A 27,596-nucleotide genomic window follows, 5' to 3' on the forward strand; every position below is an offset into this window, starting at 1 on the left:
AATGACATGTACCACTTTTATTGGAAAATGACAAGAATGTGAATCTAATATGGATTGACAAATTATTCCATTATATTTCAGCCAGCCTGGCTGACTGGGTCACAGGGTAGGAATATTTCTCTTCAAGTACTCCTAGAAGGCTCCTGCCCTCTAAAATGTTGGCCTGGAGGTTGATTCTGGTCCAGAATGGGCACCAGAAAAAGAAGGGAGGTAGGAGCTGTTCCTCTCTCCAGGAAGGAGGAAAAGAAACCACTATCAGATGCCTCAGATTATTTAAAAACCTTTATGTATATGTCCTAGGGGAAGAGAACTTGATCCTGACTTGATTTCTAATCAAGAACAATGAGGCGCTCCAGAGAGAGGCTTAGGGAGAAGAATGAAGGAAATCGTAAGAAACACCCGTAGGTCCAGAAGTTGACAAACCCCATGCGATTAAAGGCTTAAGCAGAGAGGCTTATTTATGCCTTTATGTTATATGCATGACCTTTAGGGAAGTTGCAGAGGAAGGTGCCTGATTCTCAGCAAAACCCTTGTTGAAAATGCATGTTTTAAAGCGCTACGGATGAATGCCATCAACAGCCCTGATTAACTAGCATTAATACAGAGGACACTAGGCACTTGGATTCTTGCAACTCAGGCAATTGAAGGGTTTCAGTCATCCCAAAGGTACCCCCCACCCCCGTTGCCCTATAAGCTTGTAGGGGCAAATACACACATATATTACCAAACGGGAATGGCCAATGTTGGATGATTCTGGTTTCACGTGAGTTGTTTTTTTTAAAAGAGATCAATATTTTGCCTCTCAGAATCCTTTGACTCATAAAGGAGAAATCAGAGGAAGCATGGATGGTCTACAGCAAGTTGGCATTTCCCACTGAAGTAAACAAATTCCTCTGCCTGCCCCTCCAGCCATGGAGCCCTGGCCCACATCTTTACATGTCAAAGGAAACCACTGGCTTCCTGGGAGAACAGAGCTGCTACTGATGCCCATTATCACACCTGGAATAGTCCACCCCACCCCCACCTCCAATTTTCTAGAAACTAAGAAAAATTGGTCCTTAAGACAATAGCCTCGTGCTCATCTTACTATCCGTTGGGATATTACTAATTAACACACTGTAAAGCAGCCCATTTAAAAATTATGTCCTATCCACCATAACATACATCTGATTCTCCAAATACTATGCAATGCCATCTTCCAAATCTGTCTTAATTTATAAAGTCAACAGGCGCGGATAAAATTTCTCAGTTCCTGTGGTTGTGGCTTCCCAGATATTAACGCATTTGTAATTGTGTAAGGACACATCGAAGGTGGCATTTTTCGCTTTCGCCTTCTAAAGCTCTCCTCAGAACTGCCTGATGAAAGCCCACGCAAGTCTTCTCCCACCAAAGGTAGATCCTGCTAACAGGAGACACGGGATTGTGACCATAGCGCCGCTGTCCCCAGCTCTGGGGAAAGCCTCCTCTTAGCAAGTGGCCCCCGGCGCATCCGCCAGCGACGCGGAGGCCGAGCGGTTTCATCATTAATGCTCCTGAAGGACAATAGCTCATCAAGCCCCACCGAAAGCCCCAGACCCGTCGCGGAGCCTTGGGCTGGCGGGGGATGAGGCTGAGCGACTCCTCCTAGAGGTGGTTATGTGGAGAAGGAGCAATCCCTTCTCCCTCCTCCTCCTCCCCCTGCTACTATCCGCGGCCCGGAGAACTGCCGCTTGCCGCCATTGACACGCACAGATAGAACCCAAAGAAAGGCAAAGAGTCCTGCCCGGCACCGGCGCCGCGCGGGCCGAACCTGCCGGGGAGGGGCGCGCAGAGGGCACCGGGCGCCCGGAGCAGGCGGCCCAGACCAGGTGAGCCCGCCATGGCGATGGCATTATTGTTTAGAGGGCTTCGGGGTCTGGAAACAAAACACACCGCTGGGGCAGTGCTGGGGCCGGAGAGATCCACCCGAGCCTCTCCCCCTACCCCTGCGGGGGCATCCCCGATAGCCGACCTTCCTCAAAAAAATGAATTAATAAAGCTGTTCAACTCGCATCCTCGGGAAATAAAAGAGGGATTTGCTAAAGCCCTAAAATTCCCGCTGCCGGTGAGGGGCCGGGGGCATCTTGGGCAACGAGGGAAGGAGAGGGGATGCAGGGTCCGAGCGGCGGGCCCCGGGCGAGGCTGGGGCCGGGAGCGAGCGGCGGACGCCCGGGGATGCGGAGTTTGGGGCGCGGAAGAGGGAGGAGGGGGGCGCCCGGGCGCTGAGGGGGACTGGTTGGGGGCGGTGGGCTGCGCCGGGGCCGAGGGAGCTGGACAGGGCCGCTCCGGGGCCTCGGAGGTGCCCGGGCTGACAATGGAAGGGGCGCGGAGGCGCGGGGCGGAGGGAAGGGACCCGGTCCGGGGGCGGGCCGCGCCGGGAAGGTCAAGCTGGGGACGCCGGGCGGCGGGGCCGAGGGCCGGGGGCTGCTGAACCGGACACCCGGGCGCCGCGGGCGCCCCTGTGCTCCCAGGACCGTCGCAGAGGAGGGCGAGGGCCGGGCACTCCCCTCCGGTTCCCTTTCCGGGGCGCCCGTGGAGACGCGCGCTGCGCTTTCACCGGGAAATGGCGGCCCCTTTACGGCTCACCCAGCCAGTCCCGCTTTGCGCGGGAAAAAAAAAAAAAAAGGAAAAAGGGAATAGAAGTAAAGTGGCTGCAGCGCAGGAAAGGGCTGTGCCAGACGCCGGATGCGGTGCGGAACGCGCGCGGGTCGCGGCGGGCCGGGAGACGGCCCTACCTCCCGGGGCTCCAGTCCGCTCTCCAGGGCGCAGCCTCGTCTCAGCCTCCAAATTCGCGCCCCTGTGAGTCCTTTCCCGCCTCACCTCGCGGGGGCGCCCTCACCCCCTGCCCCTCTTTGTTCCTCACAACAATGGCCAAAGGGCCATTGAGCCCCAAAGGGGCCAGATAGGTCTCCTTCTCCCAGAGTTTACAGTCCCTGATTGTTCCTGGCATGGCTATCGCTGGGGCTTATTGGCAGCACCTTCCAAGCCGCCCACCCCCCACCCTCCCGGGGTGGGTAAATGGATGAATGCGGCTAAAATAAACGTGCGGAGAAACCCAGCCCAGGCCCTGGTGTGTTTGAGGGAGTGCCTCGCAGCCCGACTCTAAAAGGCAGTTCCTTTCTTCCTAACAGTGCTGGTGAGCTGAGGTATCAGGCTCAGGGAAATTCAAAACAAGGGCCCGTTCTAAGTGCCCAAGTGCCCGCAGACCTCAGAAGCCCATTCCCCTAGGGGTAATCAATCCCCCGTGGCGAATGGTTTCCTCACTTTTCTCATTTGCTTGTGTTGAATTGTACCCTCACTGAGCTGCAGTTGCTACTGAAACGGTTCGATAGGAGAGCGGGAAAAAAAAAAAAAACAATAATGAGTGAAAATAAGTCTTCAGATACGTTTCTTTTTTAGAAACAGTTCCTTGCTGAAGCACAAACTAAGCTTTGGGTAATTCCAAATTATATACTTAACTGAAAGTTAGCTCCTACCCTTTGTTTAGAAAACTCTTATTCTCAAACTAAATGTTCAGATCTCCAAGATTTAGTACCATCCTCACTGATTTTTATAATTAGTATAGCACTGCCCTAGGTTGAAAAGGTTATCTTGAATTGCATGATTCACACCTTGAAATTCCCTCCTTCCTTTATCCAGATTGCCTTTTAAAAGCTGCCCAGTTTTTCCTACCCGGTCACAGTTGCTTCTCACCTGGATTCCTTTATTGCCATGCTTTAAGATATTATCAATGGTTTCCTCTCTTTCAAAAATCTAAAACATTTATCTCCAGGGATCCAGAATGTTCCAAAGATTCTGGCCCTACTCACCATTCCACCTTCTGTCTAGTTCCCTGGGTTTTTAAGGTCTGCTGTTTCCCAGTGGGTGAGGCACCCTGCTAGCTATTTATTGTCTTAGACAACTGTCACTGTGTCCACTGCCCACTGCTAGCAAAGCAGGAGGTGAATCCTGTCTTAGACAACTTTGAATGAAAGATAACTGTAAATTGTTTAGCAGGGATGTGCAAAATTTCAACTAAGTCTTTTACAAATTTTTTGCATTCAGAGTTGGATGCAATTTTGATCAATGCTTTCAAAACTTTTATACGGCACAGAGATAAGCAAAGAAATTATGGTTCAAAGACCATTCAAGAGACATTTAGTGAGCACCAATTATTTGAGCACCAATTATTTAACCCCTCTGGATGTGGGGAGCAAAGCAAACATGAGGGAGATATGGGCCCTACTGTCACAGAGCTTACAGCCCCAAGCCTAGGAGATAAAATAAGGTGAAAAATGATCAATATTGGCAAGCAAGTGGGAAAACAGGTACTTTATACACGGCTGGCAGATGTGTAAATTGATACAGCCAATTTGGAGGGCCATTTCACATCATTAAAATTAATAACGTGCACATTCTGTGACCCAGCAATGGCATTTCTTGTAAGTATCCTAGAGAAGCAGGCATACATGTGCACGACGTGTGTGAGGCTATTCACTGCACAGTCTTCGCAGTTCTGAAAAACTGCACACAGCCCAATGGTCCTCAACAGAGGAGGACTAAATAAACTCTGGTGCATCTATTTTCTGGAATATTAGGCAGCAGTTAAAAAGAATGTGCCAGATCTATATATACTGAGACAGCTCACCCAGATGTATTATTAATGAAAAAGAAAATTGCAGAACAGTGCATACTGTAGGGGATCCTTTACATAAAAACAAAATAAAACTGTAAATTTCTGTGAGTAAAACTGGGTAAATAAAAGTATAGAAACAATCTGGAAGAATACACCTACTAAAATAGACAGGAATCGGAGGGAGTTGTCAAGGAGGACTTTAGTCATGTTATTATTTATATCCATCCTTAACTATCATTTATAATATTTGAAATTTTACAATTTGAATTAATATATAGATTGCTTGAATAACTCAATGCAAATGATAGTTTGAAAGTGATTGATAATTATAATAAAGTCATAGATAATATGCTACAATCATTTTTGAAGGGAGAAGAGAATTTTAGGTGGTAAGGGAGGGAATTGGCTGGGATTTATAGCGAATATAGCAGGATTTGAATGGAAAGGGGAAAGGGAGCGAGTCAGAGAGAAGGAAGCTTGATGCAGAGCTCCTTAATCTTCAGCACCATTTTGTAGATACCATTGCAAGGCTGAGCCCTGACCCACCCAAACAAGGTGGAGGGTGAGAGATGAACTAAATGAATATTCACAATGTCTTTCATTGCAATGATTCCATGAATATGTTAAATTAGATTGGGGGGGTGGGGTGGAGAAATGAGCCAGCAGAGAGGAATATGAGTTCTAACAACAGTGTGGGAGGGCGGTGCTTGAAAAATGAATATAGTGTGAGCATGAGGTGGGGGCTTATTACAGTCCTGAGTCCATGCTGGTTGTACCTTGGCATTTAGGGTGGGGAGCAAGATAAGTATTTGAGAAGATCATCTATTTCCCCCAAAAAAATACAAAAAGAACCCCCAAATGCCTTTGAAACAAATATTTAAGGCTGGTTTCATTTATTCACTCATTCATTTAAGGAACGTTTATTGAGTCTCTCCTATGTATGTAGTACTATATACCAGGTGCCTTGGGGGGTTCACAACGGCGCAGGCTCGGGATTCCAGACCTGGGGTTGGAGGGCCGGGTTCTAGTTCTGGAACCATTTATTGACTAATGGCCTTCCCCCATGCCTTAACTTTCTTGTGGGAGGGGAAGTAAATGATGGAAACCTCAGTTCCCTTCCAGTCTTAATAGATCATGATTTTGTGAAATCCTATGATTTTAAGATTGCAATGACTGTGAATTCCCGGGCAGATGGCATTTTGCCACCTCCCCCCACCCCCGTTGTTAGTGACTGACTTGTTTTTGGCCGAATTTAGGAAATACAGTGTTTGCTGTCGTGAGGGTTCCCAATAGAATACACGGTTCCTGGAGTTTTCCCAGGGTTAAAATTTCATTGTCACCCCCTTACACCAGCTTGTAAATTCAACAAGGGAAATAGAAAGTTTTAAGCCTCACATTATCATACACACAACTTCAAACCCTCTAGTATTATAGTAGCTGGAATGAGGGTGGGAACAATCGACAGAAATACACTCAAGAAAACGTTAGCCCGCATTCTGTGGAAAGTTCTCTCCAGCTGTTTTCTTTTGTGGAAATAAGTCATAATAGCTAATATTCTGTATTATGCCTATTTATTAAATGCCAGGCACTGTTGCAAGCACTCTAAGGGTGCTCATTTCATTCTTTCAGCAACACTATAGGCAGGTACTATTATTACACCCATCTTACAGAAAAGAAATTAGGCACAGAGAGGTTAAGGAGGCCCGGGTGTCACCACATGCTGGTGAGTGCCAGAGTTAGGACTTGGCCCAGGCAGCCGGGCATGCCTTTCCGCCCAGGTGGAAAGAAGTAGGTGCTACTACCATGCCGGTCATTCTCAGGGTATATTCATTCTAATATTAACATAAGCAAATTTTTATTTAAAAAAAATATTGTTGGGAGTGGACATAGCTCAAGTGGTTGAGTGCCTGCTTCCCACGTATGAGGTTCTGGGTTCAATCCCTGATACCTCCTTAAAAATACATACACATACAAAAATACAAACAAAGAAAAGCATTATTCGCATCACTATTTTACCTGACTGTGTCAAATGAAAGATAAAGGGTATCGATCTGGACCATCTAACACTATACTTTAAACTGTCTTGTCACTAAGTTTTAAATAAGATAAATTTGGTGTTTTTACTGGAGTCCTTACTGTTCATTTATCCATCTCACCATCCATCATACTTTGCCCAATTTATTTGACTGGCATTGCCAATTTGGACTTGGAATGGAGCAAGTAATTCAAGTCAAAATTCGCATGCTTTGACAGAAATGTGCATGGAAACTCGCGCAGTACTAGCACCTCGGGGCGGGGACGCTTCATTCAGCTGATTCTGGGATGCCAGGAGAGTTACATACAGTGACCATATTTTTTAACCCAATATGACAACACATAGTCTGACTAAAGATCTGGGGATGGTTTTTGGATATGAGAGGCAGTCCTAACAATATAGTTTAGATGCATAAATTTGGGATATTTCCATAACAGCAGGACAAAAAAAAAAATAAAAAAAAAATCATTCTTATCCTGGAAAACCCAGGCCTTATTTTAGTGGCCCAGCACTTCCCCTGGTGAATATACAGATTATATGCCTCGTATTTTGAGCTGCCTTCACTGCTCAATAAAACCACTAAAATTAAATAGTGGAATAGTGGTGGATGGGTTCAAAGAGGTCAATTCTAATAGCTTATGGAATATTCAGCATAAACTTGGAAATCAGTTGATGAGTCACTGGGTCCCCCACCCAAGTGCTAAACTTCCACATTGATCAGGCTTTTAAGAATTTCAGCGACAGTCAACTCAAGTGTTGTCCTCTTACCACTAAACTGAATTTTCATGTCTGCTGTTCCTTTGTCAGCAACATGGAGCATTGTTTTGGTTGGAGAACAGGCAGGTCTATAAAGAAAATATGTTAGTCACAAAGCAGACTTTTCAGGTCTAGTTTTTCTCCAGGTATCATGGGTGATGAAATAATGACTTCAATTGAATGATGCCCTTGAAGTAACTTATTCTACCTGGTTGATCCATCTCTGTGAATGTGAGTGACAAGGAGGGGTTAGAAGGAGTGACAGTTTGAGCATCTTTATAGAACACTATCATCTTTATGGGTTGGAAGGGACCCCAGAGGTCAGCCTGTCCCGTGGTTCTCAGAAGGTGCTCTTCCGAGCCCAGGGTCCACTGGAGATCCCAAGGCAGGTATGGTGGGGATCATGCCATCAAGGTGCCAGGGCACCTCCCCACACCAGCCAGGACCGCTCCCCTGCCATCTGCTTTATATACTAGGGCACCTGTAAGGTTTTGCCCATACAAAGGGTGTTGTGAAAATCAGCTGATTTTCCCAAGGGCCAGGGCTAGTTGGTGAAGAACTGGATCCCCCTGTCTAGCACACCGCACCTTCCATTTTACCACGATGATGCCCCCTAGAGATCTGGCTAGTTCCACCCACAGATAGAATGGCACCCTGCCTCCCATGGTCACCCTTGGCCGGTGCAGATGATGCATTGTACCAGGGCCCAGGGGGTAAGGGGAGAGCCCATAGAACCGTGCCCAGCGAGTGACACTGCCTGTCAACAGCACAGAATCCAAAGTCCCCTGGCAACAGCTCCCACACTGGCCACTGCCTGAGGACTGGCAGTAAGTAAATGGGGGAGGGGATTGCAGGCAGCGAAGGGATGGAGAAAGAGGGGTCACAGAGAGCAGACGCAGGCCACCTGTGTGCCCAGCTGCCCAGCAGTTACAATGTCTCTGGAAGCTCCTGGTGGGTCAGGCAGCACCAAGGGCTACAGCCCACCTGCTCTCTGGAACTGGCAACACTCACTGCCACCCCCCAAGGGAGCTTCCCTATCCCCTCGCTCCCACCTGAGAAGCTCATCTTGCTTTAGCCAAAGCCAGTTCTCTGCTCGGAGAAGCAAGAGACCACAGCTTGTAACAAACTGCACTACGAATTTCAAACCATTGGCTGTTGAGGAAACAGCATAGTTGGCCACTGTTCTTATTTGTCAATCCTCAAATTACTAAAAAGACAAGAAGAGGCCATACTGGACCCAGTGAAGGGTTTTGGTTTGGTTTGGCTTGGTTTTCCATGAAGAGATAAACTCAGGAAGGCAAACAGAGCATTTGCTGGTAGACTTCCTTCTGGGCTACATTACTAATCACATTCAAAGAGAACTAAAATTATTTTTATTCATTTCTCACCCAACTAACACTGTGGGTAGCCATATATATTTATATTAGGAAATAACATAAGGCTAGTAATAAAGAAATGAAATTATAGCAAGAACTTCTACTTTTCTTTTTTGTTTTAACCTTAGCTCAGGTTCAGCAAAGACCACAAAAATATGTCTAGAGGTAAAAAAAAAAAAAAAAAAAAAAAATCCAGCCATAGAAGCAGGTATCCCAAGTCCACTCCAGGTGGGCGCCCAGCCCCTGCTCAGGTCTCCTCTCCCCTGAGATGGCCGCACATTCTCTGCTTCAGAATTACAAAGAATGTGCTGGCGGTTGAGTGTCACACTAGAATATTCCACATGATATGAAATACTTTTTTTAAAAAAGAGAGTGATTTGTTATCAATAGTATAATTTAAATAAATTGGGTTAATGCTTGGTTGTAACATTCATGGTTGGTTAATTTGGTTAATTTGATTCGAGTGTCATTTTGATGAAATTGCATTTGATATAGCTCTTTATATTATAAATTGTTAATGTGCTTTAACATATATGACACTAAAATTATTGACTATTCTCATTCACTTAAAAGTGGCCTTGGAAGAAAATGGTTTGGAAAGTATTACTTGTACAATAATGGTTTGCCCTTGGAGTTCATAAATGGAAGTGTAATAGAGCAAATGATTTAGCTAGTATTACTGAAAATGGTTTTTACTGTTACAAAATAATGCTAACAAACTATTATTATTTTAATACAGTACTTAAGGTAACACACCAAGATATATTAGAATTCTATTAGGTGTGAAGTTGTCTGACAGATTTTTTTCATACCTTTTAAAAATATTTGTCTACATGTAGTTAATATATTCATATGGAATTCCCTTATGTCACACCTACTTTTATTTTATCTCATTTGATTCTCCCAAAGGATAGTTTTGAACTGGAAAAGTAATGATGCTTCATTACTGTGTCTACTTCATTTTTCCATAAACATTTACAATATCAAATTTTCTAAAACACATAGTACGGATTAGGGAGATATCACAGGGACTAAAAATGAACAAATTGTACATATATTTCAGCAATTTTAAAACAGTACACAAAGCCGCTAGGGGATGACGCCATGTTTTTCATGCTTGTGAACATTTTAGAAAACAGTATTCAAAGTTTTTTTTAAAAATTCATTTCCATTATTAAAAAGCTGTAAGCCCTTTTATTTATAGGTTTAAAATTATATATGTATATGCATTCTGATTTATGTACTTCTGAAGAGAATGACCTCAACAGAGTACTTTAAAACAAGCAGTCATGTAATTCCAGGTACTTTGTCAATGTGATTCATCAGCCCGACCTGTGACATGCTGGCCTATAATTATTACTCCCAATCCTCAATTTAGACTGCTCTCCCTTTTAGAAAGCCTCTGAAGAAAGAACCTTGAATATAGAAACGTAGTTATTTAAATCAGAATTACTAGAGTCTTCTAATGGACCATCTTGCTGGTTGGCTGAGAGTTTGTCATATTCCTCATCCCTTTATATAAAATAAAAATTTTGAGAAGTTGTTTTGAGGCATAAAAAATGTGTTACTCTTTATCAGCTCTTTTTACTTGGTAAAAAAAAAACTTCTTTGCACTAAAAGAAATTATTGCTCTGAAGAAGCCAGACTTTTTTATCTTTTTATGAAGACAATCAGTGTATTAAATAAAGTTCTGTTTCTTACCAAAGCAATTCAATCAATAAGGGCAAATGCTACCATATTTCCTTTCTTCCCACTCCTCCTTTCTGAAATTACAATATACTCTGAGATTACAAATATACTTTTAAATATTGTTTATAGGAATATCACATTACAATCATGAAAATGCAAACATGCCGAATTTGATTCCATTATATAATGAGTCTCATACAATCTCTTGATGTAAAATTTGATATGATTTATTTGTCTCAAGACCAATTTCCATTGACTCGTCTTGTGGTGAAAGTAATACTAACTTTTCAGTATGACATTGTTACTCAGTTCTAAAACAGTTGAGCTCTTTCTCCTTTCTAGCAAACTCATTTCTAGATCAATCCCAAATTATAGGTGTTGTTAGATTTTAATTTCAATCCCTGATACCTCCTTAAAATAAATAAATAAATAAACAAGTAGATAAAGCTTTGGGCAAAATACTGGACTGAGCACAAAGTGGGTTTTTCTTCAACCCCCACCTTCTCTCAAGCCCACAGAAATTATAGCAAAGAAGTGTAAAGAAAATAAACACTTATCAACACAGGGGCAGCTGCCGGTGTTGGTGATTTCAATAAATTTTTGGAAGACTGAAAGTATACATAGGAACATGCTAATAAATTCACAGGAGAAGCTGCAACAAAGAATGAAAGCAGAAGGGAGCTGTCCACAACATTGTGAATGAAATTAACAGCACTGAAAAATATATATATCTGCAAATCATTTTTTTTTTAAGAGGTAGCCTAAGAGAAGGTGAGCTCCCATGAGTCCTGAACAGCCATTGACGGCCTGCCTCCAGTACAGCTGCATGAATTGGTCTCTCACCCTCCCCTACCCCTAGTCAAGTTACTGACAATCTGGCATTTATTCCCTAAACTAACAATCTGAGGGACCATCTCTAAAGAAACCTAACTATAGAGCAGGGCTAGAATTTCTAGGATGGCTGTGACTCCTCAAAATAAAGCACCCCTTATTCCGGTGTTTGGGGACTCTTGGTTCCTAAGTGGGAACCCTCAGGTGATGCCTACTATTTGGCAGACCCTGCACACACACCCAGAGCTACCGAACAACAAGCAAGCTTACCAAGCAATCGTAGAGGCAAGCTTGTCCATCTACCTTTATAATCAACCTCATTCTTCATTCTTAATTACAAATATATAGCCAAAGATCACCAGACATTTAAAACACATAAATAGCATAACTGATTCTGGATGAACAATTTAGAGAGCAGAAGATAACTTTAACACATTCTCATTAGTTTCACAGAGTTTTGAAGACATAGTGCATTCATAAAAGAAAAGGATGCTCTGAAAAAGGAACAACTAGAGAACAAGAAAGAGCTCTTGGAAATTAAAAATATGGTTACCAAAATTAGATATGAAACGGGAAGAGTCAAAATAGAAGAAAAAAGATGAGACACTTGGAGGAGCAATCCAGGAGATCCAAAACCTGGTTTAGCAGCATCCCAGAGAAGGGGGAGGTAAAGTGGGGGGAGGGGGGGTAAAAGAATGGGGGTGAGATCATCAAATACACAATAGAAAAGAAATCCCAGTTATGGAAGACACGAGTCTTCAGATTAAATAGGATTATCACCAAGTGCTGAGTAGCATGAATGGGGGAAAAGCATGTCTAGACACATTCTTGTGAAGTTTTAGAACATCAAGGATAAAGAGAAAATCGAAATGCTTGGGGGTAGGGGGAGAACTAGCACCAAACTTCTTATCTGTAACACTGGATGCTAAAACACGAGCTCAATGGCTTCAAAATTTGGGAGCATGATTATTCTGATGCTGAAAGTATATCCCCCATCCAGTGATAAAGATCATTCAATAAAGACAATCTCATTTGTATAAGAAAACAAAATTTTCTTCCCTGTACTGTTTCTAAAGAAGTTGCAGGAGGTGGATATCAGCAAAACAGGGAAAACCCCAATAAAGAAGTCAGATAAGGGATGAATGGGAGGGCAAAACCCAGGTGACTGCTGAATAAATGACTGTCAGTCCAAACTGGAGCCCAGGGTCAGAGCGCTTCAGGAACATTGTCTCCGGAAAGAACGATATAAATGAGAAGCTGGGTAATTTTGAGCATTTGGTAAAGGCACATTATTTTGTCTTTCATCAACAGGAACTAAGAAAGGTTAATTAATAACTTTGGAAGGAGGAAGAAAGGCTATACAAGAATGACATGGTTCCAAATGGGAAGCCAAATGTGGAGTGATTTTGAACAACAGGCTTACAGAAAATACAGATTCCATTTGTTCTTGATGTGGGGACACAGGGACATGGTGTTGGGTCACAGAGAAGGTGACATGGTGCTAACCAGCACCCCTCTTGATCTGCAAAATCATGATTTTGTAAATGCTGTTTATTGGCATCCAAGTTTCAAAATAAACCTACAGTCAAAATGTGGAAGATTTCATTGTGATTACAGAGCAAAATACGAATGTTATTAACCATGACAGTGGAAAGTATAAAGGAGCAGATGTAGCTCAAGTGGTTGAACACCTGCTTCCCACATGGGAGGTCCCGGGTTCGGTCCCTGGTGCCACCTAAAAATGAAAAAAACAAGTAAACAAATGAAAAACCAACTGAGGGGAGCTGATATGGCTCAGTGGGTTGAGTGCCAGCTTCATGCATTCGAGGTCCCAGGTTCAATCCCTGGCACTGGTAACTCAAAAAAAAAAAAGGATAGGGGAGGTAGAAGTGGGCAGGAAAGCCGAGGGCACTCACAACCTCATCTTACATCATGATGACTGGGGCAATAATGGCTAAAGGTGGTGAAATCCGAAATGGAGATTTAAGTGTATTATTTAAAGCTTCGGTAAAGATGTATGGGGCCATTTGAAGCTTTGTAGACCCCACAAAATCCTGTTCTTAAAGCTAATCCATTCCTGTGCAAGTAAACCTATTGTAGGTGGGACCTTCTGGTGAATTACCTGGGTTAAGGGCCTTTGATTAGATTGTGGGACTCAGGGTGGGTCCTAACCGTCGTACTGGAATCCTTTATAATCAGAAGAATGAAAAGGCTGCAGAAACAGAAACACTAGAAGCAGAGAGAGAAAGGCAGAAGCTGAAGCAACAAGACGGAGAGAAGCCAGAGGCAGCCAGAAGCTGAAAGGAGTGGAGTGGAGAAGGCAGAAGCAGGCAGGTGCCTTCCGGGGCTGGCCACGCGCTTGCAGGGAGGGTGGCCTCTGCTGACGCCTGGATTTGGGCACTTTCACGGCCTCAGAAGTGTAAGCTTTTGGCCCAATAAATCCCAATGAAAAGGCCTACTCATTTCTAGTGTATTGCTTTGGCAGCTTTTAGCAAACTAAAACAATGAAAATATACAACTGGAAAAGAGAGGAGCAAAATGAGTGAAATTTCCACATTAGACAGGAATCAGTAGAGACTGTCTAAAAGTGAAAATAAATCAAGAGGAGATGTAAACTTATGAGAGTTTTGGAAGTAACCATCAGAACTGGAGTGAAAAATGTTTACAGGTCATTGCCTCTGGAAGTGAAAATGGGAGTGGAAAGAGTATAGAGACTTGCTTTTCATTATGTACATTTCTGTACCTTTTTAAAAAATAATGAGCAAGTATTACTTTGATTTAAGATAAAATAAACTAAAAAATGTTACTCTTTAACTCTCTTGCTTTCTTTGCTTCCAGAGGACCCCGAGTAAAATATAATAAAATGCTGAAGCTTGGTGGTATTAGAACCTAACCCTAGAGGTTCCCAGACTTGCTCAGTTCAGTCTTTAGTGTCTCCATCATTTTTTCTTGGTGCCTCTGGACAAGAAGAATTACCTAAGAGTTCCATTTTTTAAGTGTTTATGTCCAAACAATTTTATAAGTATACTTGGCCTAACAATTTAGTAGCGGTTTGGAAAAAATGCACATGAATAAACAGAAAACATATTTTTTATTTCATTCTTAACTGTTCCACAGTTAATTACAAATAGGTTGTGTGTACCTGTTGGGCACAACTTCTCACACCTTGAAATTAGACTGGACACCATTAGCCTCATTTTCCATTCTACATTGATTTTCTCATGCTACTGGCCAAAACCCCAGCTTTGCAAAGATGTGACATCATTGAAAGGAATATGGTATAATCTGCTGCTGAAACTGTTGAAACTATCTTGAGCCAAGAGTTGTGGTGTCGCCACAGAGGTCAAGTATCGCTGTATTTCCCTTGAAAGTGTAACCGATCCTTTGGGGTGCCTCCACGCACAGTTTGGGAACCATGCCTCTAGCATCTATTCGAAACTTTATTATGGTCTGTCATGTAACTTCATTGGAAAATATTTGAGGACAAGGTTCTTGTCTTCTCCCTCCTTTGTATATTCCATAACATCTTATGTCGTTTCTTGTTCAATAATAAATGCTCCATAAAGACTGTCTTTCATTGAATCTACAATGTCATCAATTGTAAGGTGCATACTGATTTTTGGAGATAGTAAAATGTAACAAATAAAACAGCGCATCATAAACTCAGTGAAATACAGTGGTTATTTGTATAGGCTGGTGTGAGTTTATTGCCTGTGTCCAAGTCAGTGCTGCAATTTAATATTTACCTTTGTGTTATCTAGAAAACATAACTCATCGGAGTCCCTATGGGCTTAAAACCCGATCATAGAAATGAATGCTAAAGCAATAGATGCTGAATATGTCCTCTTCCCCCGCGCACACAAAACCAGTGATGTTCTTCAGCTGTGCTCATGGGGGTAAAAGGAAAAAGGAGTGAGCAGGCAGTCGTGTATCCTTCCCTCCACTTTCCTAAGTTTTGCGTTTTATTTTCCTCTCCCCCACTGTTAACATCCTTAAAACTCTTCCATGCACCGTGCGATTATTGGAAGACTTTAAACCTTGGTCTTTCGGAGTTGAAAGGACAAGTGTCTTGCAGATCAAACACCTGGGAGCAGCACACGCAGAGCGTGTGTAACTGTTCAAAGAGCTGCGTCCTGCCAGGGTCTTTCCTCAAACATAATGTGGCATAATTCCTAAACTTTGCCTAGTTAGAACAAATTAGAGGGGGCTTCATGCATCCTTCTCTCCACTGGTAGGGAGAACTTAGGACGTCCAGCGTCACCCAGGCATCCGCAAGTACGTCCACCCCATGGTGGCCTTCTCAGGTGGTTTCCTTGGCAGCCACGCTTACTAATCCCCTCACAGCCCTACTCACAAGTAACAGAGACAAAAACGCACCATTGGCTTAGTGGAGTCCTGAGCACCTCTTTACCAGCCGGCACAGGCACTTAGCTCTTTGGACCAACTTCTTAAAGGAGCTGAGCCTCTTTTCCAGAACCATGTGGAAGTGTATTTCAGAAAAATTAGAACGTCTAAGACCAGAAGGACCTCAAGGATCAATTTGTCACCTCTTGGGTTTTATGGATGAGGCCCTAGGGCCACACGGATGACCTGTGGGGCTACCTTTTAGAGGTGGGGTCCGTGCCTGGGGCTTCCTGCTCCCAGCCCGGGGTGATTTCCAGCACATAGGAGTCCCCTCCATTGGGCACCACCCCATTTGCAGAAGTCCCTGGAGAATGGGACTATTCCCATTGCCCCTGTGTCCCCATCTCCTCGGACAGTTCTGGCCAACGCAGGTACTCCAGCCGTTCCCGACGCCTGCCCAAGCCTCTTCCTCCTACCTGTGTGGTTGCACACTTACTGTCCTGAGACCACACCTGTAAGTGGGCTTCCTTGGGAGAGCAGCCTTGGTCAGCTCCTCCCGAAACAACAGCGAATTACATCCAGGTCTTCCCGTGTACTTTACTAAAGTTACCCCTTAACACTGCGCTAATTCTGAAGACTTCTTAAAAATCTATTCTGAGGCATAGAAGCTCAGGTTGCATCAGGAGGCATAGAAGCTCAGGCCTTTTAATTTGCTGTTTGGTTTCCCAGCATTAGCATGTCCAACAAAACTGCCTCTCTGACCTGCTTCCGTTCTTACTAATGCTACATTATTGGAGAATTTAGAAACGTGTCTCCCACCTGAGAAAGGCCCATCTGCTGTTTTGTGGGTCAAAGCTAACCATCGTAATCCCCCTGATCATAGGAACCAAGCCCCATTTATTAACGGGCAGAAGCAAATCAGGGCAAAGAACTGGTGAGTTTCTCTGTGGGTGCGCTAACAAATCATCACAAATTCAGTGCCTTCAAACAACACAAACGCATTCTCTCTCAGTGCTGGGGGTCCAAAGTCCAAGAGTCTCGCTGGGCCAAAGCTCGGTGTGGGCAGGGCTGCGTTCCTCCCGGAGACTCGGGGCAAATCGTTCCCAGGCCCCTTCCAGCTTCTCGGGACCTCCTGCGTTTCTGGGGCTCACGATGCCTTTCTTGCATCACGCCCATCTCCCACCACTCACTCTGATGTGCTTCCCACACATAAGGAGTCTGTGATTGCATTTAGGTCCTGCCCAGATAATCCAGGAGACTCTCCCCATCTCAAGAGCCTTAGCTTCATCACGTCTTGTCATGCAAGGTGACAGCTGGAGGTTCCAAGGGTTAGGGCATGGGCAGCCAGGGGGCCGCTGTTCACCTGGCCATGCCCGTCTTCTCGAGTGACAGTTCTCTTTTGCCTCCCTGCTGAGGTCCAGCCAGCTTGATGGGGGGGTCATGGGCAGCTGTTTGCGGCAGGGCCTGCAGAAACCTCGCAAAGACCCCTCACTCAGTCCCTGCCCGCAGCGCCCTGGGGCAGCAGCTGGGTCTCAGCTTCCCCCACATGGCCGTCAGGCGGGTCACAGCCCCACCGCTGTCCCCAAGATGTTTGCCAGCCACTGCCCTCAACCCTGCCTTCTTTCCTTTCCAGCATTCTTTTGGTGCCAGGGAGGCCACCGTATCAGCAAGCTGAGAGGGAAACTGAGGCAAGATGTCAGGCCGAAGTGGGAAGAAGAAAATGTCCAAGCTGTCGCGTTCAGCCAGGGCCGGGGTCATCTTCCCGGTGGGCAGGCTGATGCGTTACCTGAAGAAGGGGACATTCAAGTACCGGATCAGCGTGGGCGCCCCGGTCTACATGGCAGCCGTCATCGAGTACCTGGCAGGTAATGTGGGCACGCGGCGCCCACCCTCACCTCTGCCCACACACGGGTGGCAAGGGGGCTTTGATCCATCTGTGGCAGGCTTCCGTCTTTACCACTCGGCTAAAATCAATTTCTGCAGGCTTTAGAGGAGAGCAGAGGGCATAAGGACAGACGATCAAATGGAAGGCAGAGAACCCACAGAAAAGGGATTTTCTCCAGACCAGCCTCCAGAGGGGTCTTGCTTTAAGCAAACGCAATATGCAAAAATCCAGTTTCCCTCAGAAGAGAAATAGGGTTGCTATTCATTTTGTAAAGAAGGCTCTTCACTTAACATCAAAGTCCTCATTAAAAGTGTTCCTGGTGCTTCTAAACTAGAACTCAATGCTCATGTTTACCATGGGTTTCCTTTATAATGTTTGGGGTTTGCTCTTCACTGAGGCCATTCTCTGTGTACACTGGGTACATAGGAAAACATTCCCCGTCTTGGGTGTTGCAATTATTTTTTACCATAAGGTGGGATTTTTACTGTATGCGTCCTTTATGTATTTGAGTAACTTTCTCTTTAGCTTTTTTGTTGTTCTCTTACGTTATACTTAAACAGAAATAAAACTTCACACTATCAAAGATGCTTTTTAAAAATACATTTTGAAATGTGTGATGAGCTCCTTGTAGGGTCATTTTAGCATGAGTGACAATGTCACTGACTTTGCCCAAGATTAACAAATTCCCCAGACATAAAGCTTAAACCCTTTGGGATGTAAGCTGGGTTTAATAGCAAACCTCCCCCAACTCCCTACCCCTGGGAGCAGCTGGAAAACCCCAGGGGCGTGGTGGGGGTGGGCCCTGCTCAGGGGAGGGCAGTGGGGTCCTCCTCGGCCTGCTCAAGCACCAGTGCCCAGCGGCATCTCTGCTCAGGCTCCTGCTCCCCGGTTTCTCCCTCAAGTGTCATCTCTTCCTCCTCCAAGAGATGCTCAGTGCTGCTGTACCTTCCTGTACCTCACTCAGCTGTCAGCACCTGCTGATGAGGGGTTCGCCTGGATCACACGCACTCTCTCCCCTCAGGCTGACCTCAGCATCTTGAGCTTTCTCTATGAAACGAAGCACTCGTTCCTGGGCCAAAAACCTTTCCGGATCCTTTAGGAGGTTTGAGGAAGGACTGGAGGGCTCCAAGAATTAAGTGTTAGAGTGCAGTGCTTTGCAGGGTAGGAATCACTCCGGGTCTTGTTCACCAGAGCAGGGCTGGGGCCTGAGACTCTGCATCTCTAACTCGCTCCCAGGCGGTGCTGGCGCTGGTATCCAGGGACCACACTTTGAGTAGCAAGATTGAGATGGTCTTTGAGCAGCCAGCTGCCTGAAGACCTGGGGCGGGCTCATTTAAAGTGCATGTTCCCTGCTGCACCCCGTGCTCTGGAGTGGGACCCAGGAATCTAATGGGAAAACTCCCAGGTGGTGGGGGGAGACTTATGACAGAGTGGCCCTTTGAGAAATGTTTATGAAGCTTCAGCATGGCTTGTTAGGGTCAGGATCACCCACTGAGCCTCAAGACACTGAGTGGCCCTGACATCCCACAGCGTGAAAGGGGGAGCTGGGATTCACCGAGGGTCTCTGACCCCAAGCCCATGCACTTTTTGCTGCCCTACACTCCCCACTAATATTCATATAACCAAAATAATTAAGCAGAACTCTAAACTTAGGTGCACAATAGAACAAAATTTGGTTTTTCAAATCGCTGGATTCTCTGTTACCCTTTGGTTCAGATACTGATGAAAAGCATGCAACTTTCCCTACTCCAGTCATTCATTCAGCAAATGTCTGTTGAGCATCTGCATAATCAGTGCTCCCAGCAAATCCTGAGAGCCTTCCCTGGTAGAAAAATGGGACCATTTATATGATTTTAAATTTTTCTTGGACCAGAGCCACCAGGCCCCATGACAGTGGGAACTAAAGAATCACAAAACGGCTCTCCTTCCGCCGGCCCTTAAACATGTGGCCATCTTTAAAGATTTAGTGTTCCCCCAAAGTAGAACATCATCTTATTCTCAAATTGATTTCTTATATTCCTGTTATTTAAAAGCACCTTCCTTCATTTATTCAACAAACACTTATTGAGTACCTACTATATGCCAGGTACTGTGCTAGATCAAGGGTTCTTAACATTTTTTGTTCCACAGATCCCTTTGCCAGTCAGATGAAAACCACGAACCCCTTACTAAGTCCACACTATACTGTGTATTATTTCATAAATATATCATACCCACACCAACACGTCCCCACAAGAATGTTTTTGTTTTTGCTTTTAAGTTCAAGCTCACAGTCCCTTGTTAAGAACCCATGTTCTATATGCTGGGGCTCCAGCAGTGACCAGACAGTCAAGAGTTCCATTCCTGGAGCAAAATACGTCCTGGAAGAAATGTCAGCAAATAAGTAACATGTATGTAAGTGCTAGAGAGACAAATAAAGCAGAGGAGGGAGACAGGGTGTTCCAGGAAGGGAGCGGATGGGGCCATGGTAAACAGAGTGGTCTGGGAAGGCTCCACTCAGAACGTGGCATGTGGATGTCTGGAGAAGGGTGTCCCAGGCAGGGGGCGCAGCCAGTGTGCGAGGGGGCGTGCCTGGAGTGGTGGCAGAGCAGCAGGGAGACCCCGGGCTGGAGCTGAGAGCCAGCTGGGCACTGAGTGCGAGCCTGGCCAGGTGGGAGCTGGGGGGATGGAGCGGAGTCACAGGGTAAAGAGCCTGAGGTGGGCGCTTGTGAGGGTTTTGAGCAGAGGCACAGGTGATCTGACCTGGCTGCTGACAGGTGGAGGTGGAGAGGGGCAAGGAGGTATTGCAGTGATGCAAGGCAAATAGAGACAGGTGCCTGGGGCGGCGTGCTAGTAGCTACTGAGGCAGACCCAACAGGATTTGCTGCCGCCGGGTTGAGCATCAAGTGTGGGAGAAGAGAGGGGTGAAGGGTGAGCACGTGGGAGGAGGGTGTTGCCAACCTCCCTTCCTGCAGGGTCGTCCCAGCATCCTGCACTGCCCTGGCTCTGGGTCGAATGGGGCCGAAGGCGAAGTCGGTCTTGCCTGGTCTGTGTCATTCCCTTCCCTTCCTTCTGTGCTTTCTTCTCCCCAACCTCAGACTGGAGTTGAGAGTGCATAGGCTTAGGTGTCATTCACATCTGGGTTTATCAGTTTACTGGCTTTGTTACGTGGGCTGATTATTACTTACCCTCCTTGAGCCTGGGGTGTTTCCAGTTGTTTCCAGTGCTGGCTCCCTTCCAGGAGCTAATTGTGTGGCAAGGCACAGGATGCACTCAATAAAGGGTAAGCCTCCTGGCCCCTCCCTCTATTAAGAGCTGATAAAATCATTCAGGGCAAAGTATAAATGCCTAGTGCCCTGAAGGTGTTTGTACTTCCAAGCTGCATTGGCATTTTAATTGGACAAGGGGTTTTAAGCCAAAAGAATGAATCATTTTGAGTGGAATTACAGGCCACTGTGAGTAACTGAAAAGAGGGATTTTTGCTAATTGTGGAGACGGGGAGAGTGGAGGCTCAGTTTGTGCTTTTGATTTTGTCCCCTTGAAATAACTTTCAACCTTCATGAAACAAGTATTGACCAAGTGTCCCCTTTGGGACACAGCAGAAGACAGGCAGAGATGGCCCTTCCTTCCCTGGGCGTCCAGTCTAGCAAGCAGGACAAGCAAAAGGATGCGATGCGCGTTCACCAGGGAAGTGAGAGAGGAGCTATTGGAGGGCAGGGTACCTATTGTTAAGGATGTTAAGGCCTAAACCACATTCTTGTGGTTTTTCTCACGTGTATTGATTAGAAATCCTGGATACCTGAATCCCACGCCAAGATTTCATGTAAATGGTCTGGGCATTAGAGTTTGTAAAAGCTCCCCGGGTGATTCTAATGGGTAGCCAGGGTTGCAAATAAGAGGAATTAGCTAGACGCAGGTCGGAGGTTGAGCTGGGGGAGATTTCCCGATCGGGGAGGGATGAGGCAAAGACCCAAAGTTTAGAGGCAATGCAGTGGCCGTGGGCAGGAGCTGGAGGGAGTTCACCTGCCTGGAGCACACCTGAGGGATGGGGCTCTGAGGTGGGGTAGGCAGGGGTCTGCTGGTTGAAGTAGCAAAGCTTCCCACACATGTGGCAGGGGAAGGCATCGGAGGGAGGAGGAGGTGTTTGGGGAGGGCCACTCGGGCTTTAGCTGGAGAAGGAGTGGCAGGGGACAAGGCGGGCATCCAGGAGACCAGCTGGGGTTGTTGCGGGGGCACTTTTGAGAACTGACAGTGGCCAGGACTAGTGGACAGTTGGTGGTGAGGGTGGAGCCAGCTCTGCCCATGCACGACTTCAATTAAAGAGAAGGGGCGTCAAGCATGACACGAGTCTTTCCGTCCCAGCTCCCATGGGTGGGAGAGGAGAGGTGTGGACCCGGAGACGAGAGGATTGGATGGGATACGTGAGGAGCTGGCCGAGAGGAAAGCGGCTGATGGGGGGAGAGCGCCGCCTGTAGCTGAGGAGGAATCGACGGAGGAGAAACAGGGTGGAGGAGGAGGGGCTCGGTTTGGCGTGTCGTCTCCTGACGTCCAGGAGAGCAGAGGGGACCGCAGGGCTGGATTCTGACAGAACCGAGCCCGGGTTCCGGCTCTGCCCCTCGCCAGCCCCGAGCTGCGGGCACGCTGCCCGGCTCCTCGTCGTCTTAGGGGCTACCTAAGGTAGCGCGGGCCGCTCGGGCCTCTGGGCGTGGGTACTCAGTGGAGAACTGTCTGGGGCCCAGGAGGGCGTGGCGGGCAGCCCACGGTAGTCAGGGCCACGGAAGTGAGTGGGATCCCCCAGCGAGAGAGCTTGGCGAGGGACCCCAGCCCTCCTGGGCGCCCTCAGCTCGTCCCTCCTGCCCGGGCCTCAGCACGGACCGTGCCCTTCTCCCCGCAGGAGGGATTGTCTCCCGCTGGTGGCCTGGCAGCCAGCCCTGCTGCCGTCGGTGGATTTCCGCTGGCCAGTTTGCCTCCCCTCTCAGATTCATCTCTGGTCTCTGAAGGGTCCTCACAGCCCCTCGCTACCTCCAGAAAGGGCACCTGGGGTCCCAGGAATGGCCAGTAAGAGAAGGGTGCTGGGCAGCTCAATCAGAAAAGGAGTTGCACCCATTTCCAGCAGCGCTGGGTGAGAGGTGGCTGCCTGCCTGACTGCCGAATGGCCAGCCCCAGGTTTCAAACACGACGGCCAGGTCCAGTTCAAGCCATTCAGTTTTCTGGTCCCAACTTACTGGGGGAAGTTGCAAAATGAGGCAAAGAATGCATGCTGAACTGGTCATCTAGAATGTTCCTTGGCCTGAGATGTGCTCCGCTCGCCCAGAATGTCATCATATACGTACCTGAGTTTCTCGATCTGTAGAACTGTGATCATGTTGGCCTATTTTACAACTCCAGTGGATGTGAGGAAAATGGACTGAATAAACAAACCCCAAATTCCAGAAAAATACTTAGTATTTATCAACGATAGGCATACCATAAATGTAAGACATTGAGAATGAATTACTTGATAATAATTTTTATGATGAGAAAATATTCTGTGATATATATTTAATTGACAGGACAAATCGATCTCAAAACAGGGTGTATTTCAGGACATCTCATATCATTGTGTAACAGAGAACCCATCCTTTACTCACCGCTTCCAGATAATTGAGTCTATCCAATTATCCAAGAGCAAGCATTTTGTGATCTAACAATATTCATTTGTTAGATTTGTGTTTTGGAAATATCACACTGTGGTCGTGCAGGTCATACACTGCACAAAGGCACACATTTAAGGGGTAGCTATCATTCACATCGTAGACCTCGAAGATTTGTATATTTATTGTGAGAATGTCCAGCAAATGGCGGTAAAGGCTTCTGTTCTAGCAAAATCAAGTAGCTTGTCCTGAGGAAGGGGCACGTTTTTCTAAACGGCATGGAAGTAACAATGGCCTTTGCGGTGACCTTGTTGGTCAGGAACTGGAGGACAAAACTGGAGGTGGGGAAACCATCTGGACGGCCCTACAAGTATCTGGGCTAGAAGGTCTTTGAGCCTTAACTCAATAAATGTAGGGGGGCAAAGGTGTGTGAGATTGATGAGGCCGGACGGGCCCCACGGGGGCACTGGGAGGAGGGGGAGGGAGGGAAATGCCTCCCAGGTCTCTGGAAGGAGCCATGTGTGATGGAGCTGCCAGTCTCAAGGGTGTGGGAGGACCAGGCTCAGCAAAAAGCTACTGTTTTCATTGGGGGGTGTGGTGAGGTTGAGTTGCCTATGGAATCCCTGAGCAAAGCTGCAGGTGACACCATGGGAGCGGTGAAGGTACAGATTTTGTAGCTGGGCAGGTGGGTAGATGCGTGGGAGCCAGAGCAGAAAATTGCAGAGACCAAGCAGAGCAGAGGGATGGCCAGAGCACCAGGGCAGCAGGGGACAAAGAAAGAAGAACCAGGCGAGAGAGTCTTGCAGGAGTGGCCCCTGCATGCCTCTGCCCCAATCTTACTTTAATGTATTTTCCATTTGCTGTGGGCTAGAATATCCAGTGTCAACTTAAATTGTGTACATATCAAAAAGGACACAGGCTATTGCAAAACAACGCACATGCGCTTCACCACATCCCTTTCAGCTAAAGATGGCATTCTTTTTTTTTTTCCTCTCCCCTTCCCTCCGCCCCGCAGTTGTCTGTTTTCTGTGTCTATTTGCTGTGTCTTCTTGCTGTGTCTTCTTCTTTGTCCGCTTCTGTTGTTGTCAGTGGCACGGGAATCTGTGTTTCTTTTTGTTGCGTCATCTTGCTCTGTCAGCTCTCCATGCGTGTGGGGCCATTCCTGGGCAGGCTGCACTTTCTTTCCCGCTGGGCGGCTCTCCTTACTCCCTGCACGTGGGGCTCCCCTACGCGGGGGCACCCCTGCGTGGCACAGCACTCCTTGCGCGCATCAGCACTGCGCATGGGCCAGCTCCACACGGGTTAAGGAGGCCTGGGATTTGAACCACAACCTCCCATGTGGTAGACGGACGCCCTAACCACTGGGCCAAGTCCGCTTCCCAAGATGGTATTCTTTTTACTACACGATGCTCAGCTGTGTTCCACATGATTACTATGTTGGACAGAAGTGCATCTCCCTGAGAAGTGAAGGGTTTCGATAGACATCTTTACCATTTAACACAATAAAGATTTTCCTGCAAAATTTGCAGTAAAACAAATTGGTGCTAAGTAAATCCACTTTTCCTGTTGGTTGTCAATAAAAGGATGCTTTGTCCCCAAAAGCAATAAAATGAAAATATGTAAGCAAACTGTTACAGTTCATGTGAATATATTGGTCATAATAACATTTGAAAATATTAGTAATCATCGTAAATGGCCAAGTCTCTCTCTCAAGAGACATTCAGACTAAAAATCCAACAGAGAAAATAACTCCTTGGTCTAGATTTTCTGTTGTTTTATTAAGAAGTTTTTCAAAAAAAAAAAAAACCACCTCTGCTTTTGCATTAGAGCATATAGCTAAGGTTTTCTCTCTGTTAAATTATTGCAGAAGGGTTAGATTAAGAGAGCAGTGGCACACTCCCTGGACCTGGCTGGGGTGCCATGCATTGTGCTGCTCGCTGAATTGTTGATTTTGTCTCTGCCTTGGTTGCATTTGATTCCAGCTGCTTCTCTATCTTCGAAATGTCTGTGCATCTGTCTGCCGGGCTGAAAGCACATGAGCTGCTTCAGCCTAACTGGAAGGCTCCAAGCATAATGCTTCGCCTCTGCCTGGCCACTCACCGTCGGGGAATCTGATGCACTTGGGGGGGACATCTCATTTCTTTGTCTAAATGCAGGAGGCAGGAGGCAGGAAAAGGATGGCCCAAGAAGCTAAATTCTATTCAGTTCAAGTCCTGCTCAGAAGCTTCTAATCGGAAGGCTCCTTAGCTCTCCTGTTCCCGCCTAGCCCCTCTTCCCCCGCCCCATCTAGAGAGAGGGGTAAGTGGAGGGCATCTTCCTCTCAAGTGTGGGGCCCGGCAATGACCATTTCCCCAAGATATGCAGCTGAAGGAAACTTCTTTACTGTCCACGATTGGGAGGTGTACAGTTTAACCTTAAATCATAAAGCAAACCCAATTAGGAAAGCATCACCACCTTTTTCTTTCTTTTTGTTTATTTTTTTTATTGTCTTTTTTTTTTTTAAGATACATAGATCACATAAAATGTTAAACTAAAACATATAAGAGGTTCCCATACCCACACCCCACCCAACTCCTCCCACAACACCAACCCTTTTCATCATTGTGGCACATTCATTGCATTTGGTGAATACATTTTGGAGCACTGCTGAACCACATGGATTACAGTTTACATTGTAGTTTATACTCTCCCCCATTTCATTCAGTGGGTTATGGCAGGATATATAATGTCCGGCATCTGTCCCTGCAATATCATTCAGGACAACTCCAAGTCCTGAAAATGCCCCTACATACATCTCTTCTTCCCTCTCCCTGCCCTCAGCAGCTACTGTGGCCACTGTCTCCACATCAATGGTACATTTTCTTCCATTGCTAGAGTCACAATAGTTCTATAGTAGAATACCAGTAAGTCCCCTTTATTTCTTTTTGATGGGAACCCATTTTAAGAGAAGAAAGGGTCAGGCAAGAACCTGAATACAGCTACTAGGCTAACTTCCTGATAAGGCATCCATTTCAAATATTCCATCCCTTTGTCCCAACAAGTGTGTTCATACTTCTCAAACGACAGGGCCCCAGTCATTGATTCAGAAAATATAGCCTCTGTATAAAGGACTCGCCAGTAATGACAGCAGAGCGCCCTTTCTTGTTTTTAAGATTCACACACAATATTCATTGCTTAATAACCTGGAAAAGATACTGTGAGAATGAATTTGCAATGATTTAGCACACTTCATTATGGAAACACCATATAAATATTTAAATCCAATGTTTATTTTATGCTAATTTTTGTTAATCACATTTGCTTAGTTAATATGGCATACTTATGCCAAGTTTTTATTATTACCGTCGCTTTTTATGAATGGTGGCAATTTCATGTGTTTTATTTGGAATTGGGTTGATTGGAAAAGATTCATCAAGATCGCCTGTTAATTTAGGGCTGAGTATTTATGCTAGTGCACCCACAACTCACTCCCGACACACCCACATACATAGACACAGAACACACATACACATACACACTTTTTTTTTTTTTTTTTTTTTGCATTAAGGGTGAGACGACACATTGGCACACTGGCTGTAGCTTTCCAAGGCAAGGAATTTTTTAAGGCTCGTTCATACTTTCTAAGGCAGCCAAATTTGATTTCCCAGAGCATTCTTCTAAAATCGAGGAAGAAAGAAAAGAAGAGAAGACAGAGGAGGATGGGGAAAGGCATACAGATGGTATAAACCAATTCTGCAGCGAGGTGGTGGCTTTTGTTTTTGTTTTAATGTTGACCCAAAATTTTTTATAGCATGCAAAATAGTTTTAGGGAAATTCTTTCTAATCAGCTTTCTCACATTTACCAAGTGTTTATTTAAAGTCAGAGCCATGCTTAGGTCCTGAGGGATAAATGGATGACCCCAGGTCTCAAGGGAACCCCCATTCTGAATTCTCTTTTGGGGTTAAGCGTTTCTTCATCCCACAGTACAGGCCGGTTCTTCCCATCTGCTTCCCTGTAGGACAGGAGGGACCTGGGGCCTTGATGTCAGAGACAGCAAAGGGGAAAAGGAGATTTTGAAGTGGGTCCCAATGGGGATCAGAGACAGAATTTACTTACATCACTAATCTGTTCAGATGACCCTGCTCTCTGCAGACTGAAAGAAATTCAGGTCCTATGTTAGGATTCTGTATTGGTCATGATTAACCTGACAGTGGCTAACACAAGAGAGTTTATTTCTCTCTCATGCAAAAGAAGTCTAAAGAAGACAATCCAGCTGGTAAGAAGGCTCCGCTGTCATGAGAAACTCAGGCTCTTTCTGTCTTATTGCTTCACCATCCGCAGTGCATGGCTTCTTCCTCTTGGGTGAAGGTGACTGCTCAAATGTCAGTCATCATGTCCTCAGTTCACCAGTAGAAGGGTATATCCCCTTCTTGAAGGATTTCCCAGAAGTGCCAC

General features: G+C 45.9%; 1 protein-coding gene across 1 annotated transcript in view; it reads left to right on the forward strand.

The window, feature by feature from the left end:
* Nucleotides 1–1,323: 1,323 nt before the first annotated feature.
* Nucleotides 1,324–27,596, forward strand: part of MACROH2A2 (macroH2A.2 histone) — a 43,933-nt gene continuing 17,660 nt past the window's right edge. Inside the window, exons 1-2 of the mRNA XM_004470552.5 lie at nt 1,324–1,847; nt 17,298–17,529. Of these exons, the coding sequence (XP_004470609.1) occupies nt 17,358–17,529 (172 nt within the window). The 5' untranslated portion in view covers nt 1,324–1,847; nt 17,298–17,357. The remainder of the gene's footprint in view (nt 1,848–17,297; nt 17,530–27,596) is intronic.

The sequence above is a fragment of the Dasypus novemcinctus genome, chromosome 6 (assembly GCF_030445035.2).
Source record: "Dasypus novemcinctus isolate mDasNov1 chromosome 6, mDasNov1.1.hap2, whole genome shotgun sequence".
Taxonomy (NCBI): Eukaryota; Metazoa; Chordata; class Mammalia; order Cingulata; family Dasypodidae; genus Dasypus; species Dasypus novemcinctus.